The sequence below is a fragment of the Cebus imitator genome, unplaced genomic scaffold (genome assembly GCF_001604975.1).
Source record: "Cebus imitator isolate Cc_AM_T3 unplaced genomic scaffold, Cebus_imitator-1.0 Scaffold84, whole genome shotgun sequence".
In the NCBI taxonomy this organism is placed as follows: domain Eukaryota; kingdom Metazoa; phylum Chordata; class Mammalia; order Primates; family Cebidae; genus Cebus; species Cebus imitator.
In genome coordinates, this window is record NW_016107399.1 from 5925819 (window position 1) to 5931818 (window position 6000).

The 6000-nt window shown below is 37.0% G+C and overlaps 1 protein-coding gene across 8 annotated transcripts in view; it reads left to right on the forward strand.

Annotated features, from left to right (window-relative positions):
• CUNH1orf112 (chromosome unknown C1orf112 homolog) overlaps nt 1-6000 on the forward strand; it is a 59663-nt gene that overhangs the window by 31777 nt on the left and 21886 nt on the right. For all 8 annotated transcript variants that reach the window (XR_005201180.1, XM_017534117.2, XM_017534116.2 and 5 more), the window contains 3 exons: nt 103-185; nt 857-908; nt 2580-2669. Coding sequence is in view for 7 of the 8 variants with exons in the window: in XM_017534117.2 (XP_017389606.1) it covers nt 103-185; nt 857-908; nt 2580-2669 (225 nt within the window). In the remaining variant the exon portion in view is untranslated. The remainder of the gene's footprint in view (nt 1-102; nt 186-856; nt 909-2579; nt 2670-6000) is intronic.

Sequence of the window (6000 nt, forward strand, 5' to 3'; positions counted from 1 at the left end):
GGATTCTGATAGTGCTTTCTTGTTTTATTTTGAGAAATATAATATTGTTACTTATTTTGACCTTTAGTATTTAAATAATTTAAATTTTCTGTTTTTGATTAGGATGTTGCTCTGCTGGATGCCGTACTTAGTGCTAATATGATCACCTCTTTGTTAGCTATGGATGCATGGTGCTTCCTTGCTCGGTACAACATATTTGCTTTTTTGTTCTTTGGATTGGTTATTAGTAGTGACTGACAGTAAATAATTTTAGAATCGTAAGTTTATAGAAAAACTATGTTTCAGTAATCCTTTAATAATTCTCAAAACACTTTTATTTCACATTATATATAGCATTAAATTAGGAAATAAGTTCTCTCCTTTCTTTGGTTCAAGCCAATAGATGAGTACTGTTTAGAGAGTTTTGTATATTGTAATATTATTTGTTCATGGAAATAATGGCAGGTTTTTTTTGTTTTTGTTTTTGTTTTCTGAGAGTCTCGCTCTGTCTGGATTGTGTACAGTGGCACAGTATCAGTTCACTGCAACCTCTGCCTCCCAGGTTCTAGCAATTCTTCTGCCTCAGCCTCCTGAGAAGCTTGGATTACAGGTCCCTGCCACCACGTCCAGCTAATTTTTGTATTTTTATTAGAGATGGGGTTTCACCATGTTGGGTCAGGCTGATCTCGAACTCCTGACCTCAGGTGATCCACTTGTCTCGGCCTTCCAAAGTGCTGGGATTACAGATTGGAGCCACTGCGCCCAGCAGCGGCAGTTATTAATGTCCTCATCAGAATATTTAGTGCTTTATGCAAGTTTATCTCCTCGTGTTTCTGAGTAACTATATAAACCCAATTGCCTTCTCTTTATGTTGCAGATACGGGACTGCTGAACTTTGTACACACCATGTTACCTTAGTGGCTCAACTGGTGCGTAGAATTAGAAGGCCTAAAATACCCATTTTCTATGAATTTCCTTTGGGGATATGATAATCTAAGAATGTGAATATCAACGGGAGGTAACACAGTAACAAAATTGTTATGACAGTCTTTGTCCTGTATTAATGCTGATGTTTTTAAGAAGGATGTACTAAAAAACTGTTATCGTGAAACTGAGGATGTTTTCTCATATTCTCAGAATTTTATATAGTTTCAGTAGTTGTACTGGGAAAGAAAGATTGGGTTAATTGAGAATACATTTAAAATTGAATGCAAAGTAGAAAATAAGAGTGACTTATAATTGATGGCCAAGAGGTCTCTCTCTTTCTCTGTCTCTCTAATATGACTTAAACAAGTTGACTCTTGATTTTATTGTATTTTTTTAAGTCAGGATGATTTGAGAGGAACTGAGTTTGACAGTGATAGATGTTTTTGGCAAAAGAAGTCATGTTTTATGAATGGGTGTAATGATTTCATCTTTTTAACATTAACATTTTTTGCTTTTAAATTCTGAGATGTTTGATGTGTTCCATATAAAATGATTATGACCTGTTTGTTGTATATTTTTGTTCCTGGCCTTTAAGATCTTATGTGGGCCATACATCGTTTGTTTTCTAATAGCCTTATTGTATTGTATATTTCTTGGTTTACCTTTCAAGGATTTTACAGATCAAATCCAGTGAGGTGTGTAATAACCTGAACAGGTGACATCTGTGTCTCCATGGCTGATGGTCTGGATTATCACTTACCCTCTTTACTAAATCCTGAACATATCTTTCACAAAGCAGATAAAGTGTGATTGTTATGTTACGTGTTTTATGCCTCAGGTTTCCTTTAAATGAAAGCTTTCTTAGTGCAGTATGGTGTAGAAATGGATTTCTTCTAGTTCATTATTATAGAAATTGATTTCAGGATGAAATGATAGTACATTATGATAGGAATTGATACAATTGAGTTTATAAAGTCTTTTTGTTGGTGGTGGTTTTTTTCTTAGAGACAGGGTCTCCTTCTGTCACCCAGGCTGGAATTCAATAGCATGCGATCATAGTTCACAGCCTCAAACTTCTGGGTGCAAATGGTCATCAGCCTCCTTAGTATCTGGGACTACAGGCATGCACCATTATGCCCAGCGAATTTTTAAAACATTTTTGTGGATATGGGGTTCTTGCTGTGTTACTCAGGCTAGTCTCAAACTCCTGGGCTTAAATAGTCCTTCCACCTTGGCCCCCCCCAGAGTGCTGGGATTACAGTTGTGAACCACCACACCCAGCACCTATAAAGTCTTTTAATGAACCTTCTGTCTTGTAGAGTTTTATTTACCTCTCTATTATTGTAGTTAGATCTTAAAAAGTTCCATGAATTGTCTTTGAGGAGGAGGACTGACATACCAAGTTATCAAAATGATAATTAGAAATTGAAATTACAGTGTTATTTTTAAATATGCCAAAATTTCAGTCTCATTCTAAAAGTAATTTAGATTCATTGAAGATAAAAATTAAATAAAAGCCCCAAATTAAAAATCAGTATTACCTATAATCTTCTCCCCTAGAAAGAGCTGCTATTAATATGTTGGCATATTCTCTTTTTATAAAAATTCTGATTCTAAATTAGTCAATATCTCCTCTCTCTCTCTCTCTCTCTCTCTCTCATGTTTTTTTCCAGATAAAATCATGCCCTGGAGAATGTTATCAACTCATCAACCTATCAATACTATTGAAGCGTCTCTTTTTCTTCATGGCCCCACTCCATCAGGCAAGGAAGGATATCATCTTTGTCACTGTCTATGAAGCTGCTCAAAGTTGGATTCAGACTCCTTTGATGGCCTTTTTCCATTTTTAAAAATTTATTTTATTTTTTTGAGACAGTCTCACTTTGTCACCCAGGCTGGAGTGCAGTGGCTCAATCATAGCTCACAGCAGCCCCAACTTCCCGGGCTCAAGTAATCCTCCTGCCTCAGCCTCCTGAATAGCTGGGACTACAGGCACACACCACTACTCCTGCCTAATTTAAAAAAAAAATTTTGTAGAGACTGGGTCTCACTCTGTTTCCTAGGCTAGTTTCAAACTCCTGGGCTCAAGTGGTCCTCCCACCTCTGCCTTCCAAAGTGCTGAGGTTGCAGGCGTGAGCCCCTGTGCCCGGCCTCACTTCCATTTATTTTATGTTGCATGATCTAAGCATAAATTTTTGACATGGTAATTGCTTATTGTTTTCAGCTGGGTACAGATTTTGATGTCCTCGCGTCAAGTTATAGTTATTCTAATTCCATCTTCCTGAAATAGATCTTTCCCCTTGTTTTTCATATATATTTGAGATACATGAAATTAAATGGTTCTATATTCCCTACCCCTTTTATTTTGAAGAGCTAAAATATTATTTTTGCTCTTAATGATGTCTCATATTTTCAAAGTGAGTAAGTTGAACTTATAGGGGAAAATTGCAAGTATGATTTGTGACTAAGGCCTTAGTTTTTTGCTTTTGTGAGGAAAACAAGTTTTGCCATGATAGAAGAGGTTCTCTACTTACATAAACCTGTATGACCTAGTGCAGTCCCTCAGACTGGTCATATCGAAACTCTTGTAGGAGCTCTTTTAAAAATACAGGTTCCTGGTTTCTAATCTGTGGATGGGTGAGTATGGAGGTATGGGTATGAAGTAAGGCTCAATAATTTGTTTTTGTTGGTACTGTCATTAAGTTCCTACATGAGTCAGACCTGGATCTAAGCTTGGGAACCACTAGGTTAGTGAAGAGGATTAGACTTTAAGGTCCTATGGTCCTTGGTTTGAATACTGGCATACTGTGACCTTGGGCAAGTCATCCTTTCTGAACTTTAGCTTTCTTGTCTGCAAAGTAGAAGATACAGATAATTATTTTGGAAAAGTTTGTAAAGACCTGGAAATAATACATGCAAAACAGCACAGTACTAGCTTTAAGAGGGTGCTCAATAAATGCTAGGAGTTATTTCTGACTAGGGTTTTTGCCCCAAGTCCAAGTCTTTTCCTACCCTAGAGTGGTTGGCCAGGAAACCGGAGGAACTATACCCACCTAATAGCCTTCTTTTTCTTAAAGGTATCCTCACCTATTAGCCCTCTAAGAGCATGGGAAGCTTGCTTTCTTCCAACAGAATTGTCTACCCCAGAACTCTTAGAAGAAGTGGGACTGGGAGGGAAAGAGTTATATGTCATGAGGCTTTAAGAAAGTCGCTTTTTTTTTTTTTCTTTCAAATAGAGACGAGGTCTCATTGTGTTGCCCAGGCTGGCCTCAAACTTGAGCTCAAACGATCCTCTTACCTCAGTCTCCCAAAGTGCTGGGGTTAGAAGTATGAGCCACTGAGCTCAGCCGTCACTTTCCTTTTAACCTCAATTTTCTTATTTATACAATGGGAATAAAATTATTTTCCCAAGGTGGTTGTGAAATTTTAACTTTTAAAATAATATAACTCAGGCCGGGCGTGGTGGCTCAAGCCTGTAATCCCAGCACTTTGGGAGGCCGAGGCGGGTGGATCACGAGGTCAAGAGATCGAGACCATCCTGGTCAACATGGTGAAACCCCGTCTCTACTAAAAATACAAAAAATTAGCTGGGCATGGTGGTGCGTGCCTGTAATCCCAGCTACTCAGGAGGCTGAGGCAGGAGAATTGCCTGAACCCAGGAGGCGGAGGCTGCGGTGAGCCGAGATCGCGCCATTGCACTCCAGCCTGGGTAACACGGGTGAAACTCCGTCTCAAAAAAAAAAAAAAATATAATATAACTCAGAATGAATTAGCTCTGAGGTCTAGAAGCAGTGTTCCAAATTAGATAAATTATAGTCTATGCCTAAATCTCATACTCTTCAGTTTTCTAAATTTTTCCAAATAATTCAGGCTATCAGATACGTAAATTTAATTTATATGTTCAGTTATCAAATACAGATTTCTTTATAAACAAATTATTGTGATAAAATTTGAGAAACCTGAATTTGAATACCTATTATGAGAGTCCTTGGGAGAGTTAATTATAAAATTTAGATAGATACTACTACTCATATGGCAGTTAAACTTGATGAAATATATACATATGGCATGAAATGACCATTTAACAAATGTTAGTTCTCTTCTCTTGCTTGGCTCTTTTTTTTCCCCCTACGTTATTATCCTTTCTCTTAAAGGAAGGAAGAAGGGAAATATTTTTGAGACTATAATATGGGCCAGACACTTTAATTCATTTAGTCCTTACAGCAGCCTTGTGGGATAGATAATATAGTGTCCGTTTGACAGATAAAGAAACAGTAGCTCAAGGAAATTAAAGAACTTCCTCAAATTCACACGATGCAGGAGGATCGGAGGATCATTTTATTTAGCCTAAAGTTCAAGTCCAGCTTGGACAACATAATAAGACTGTCTTATTTTTAAAAAACACCTTGGAAACCACTGCACTATCTTATGCTATCTCAAGGAACATAAAATCTAGTAGAAATTATACATTTATAAAGATACTCATATTTAAGAGTTGTAGGTGATGGATGCCAAAACTGAGGCACAGATCCAATATTGTTGGGTGTTCATAGCTGAGACAGTTATTTCTGAAGAGGTGCAGTGTGGGAACAGGTAGGAATAGGAGAGGCTGTTGGAGTTGATGGCATTTGAGGTACATGTTATAGGATGAATGCGTGGTGGGACTAGAGAAGCAAAGGCAAGAAAGCAAATTAGGGAAAAAAGGAGAAGTGAGCAATGAAACTTGAAATAATTATTCAGCTATTTGCATGCAAGATGGTGTCTTTTTAAATAGTAAAATAAGAACCCAAATTTTTTTACCAGTGATGTAGCCTTAACATAAATGAAAATAGTTAATCCCAGTATGGTGATAATTTATTTTAAAAATCGAAGGTGTCTATGATGCCAATTTGGAAGAAAACGCCAGTAGAAATAGATGGTAGAATGCATTTACTGTTTTAATACGAAGAGTAATTATTGACTATCACATTATTTCTTTTAGTATGTAACTATTAATAGTATTCCATTTTATAAACAAAGGCAAAAATACAAGGAGGTTATCTACTCGGGGGGAAAAGTAACATGCCTTATCTAAACACACTGATAGTTGTACTA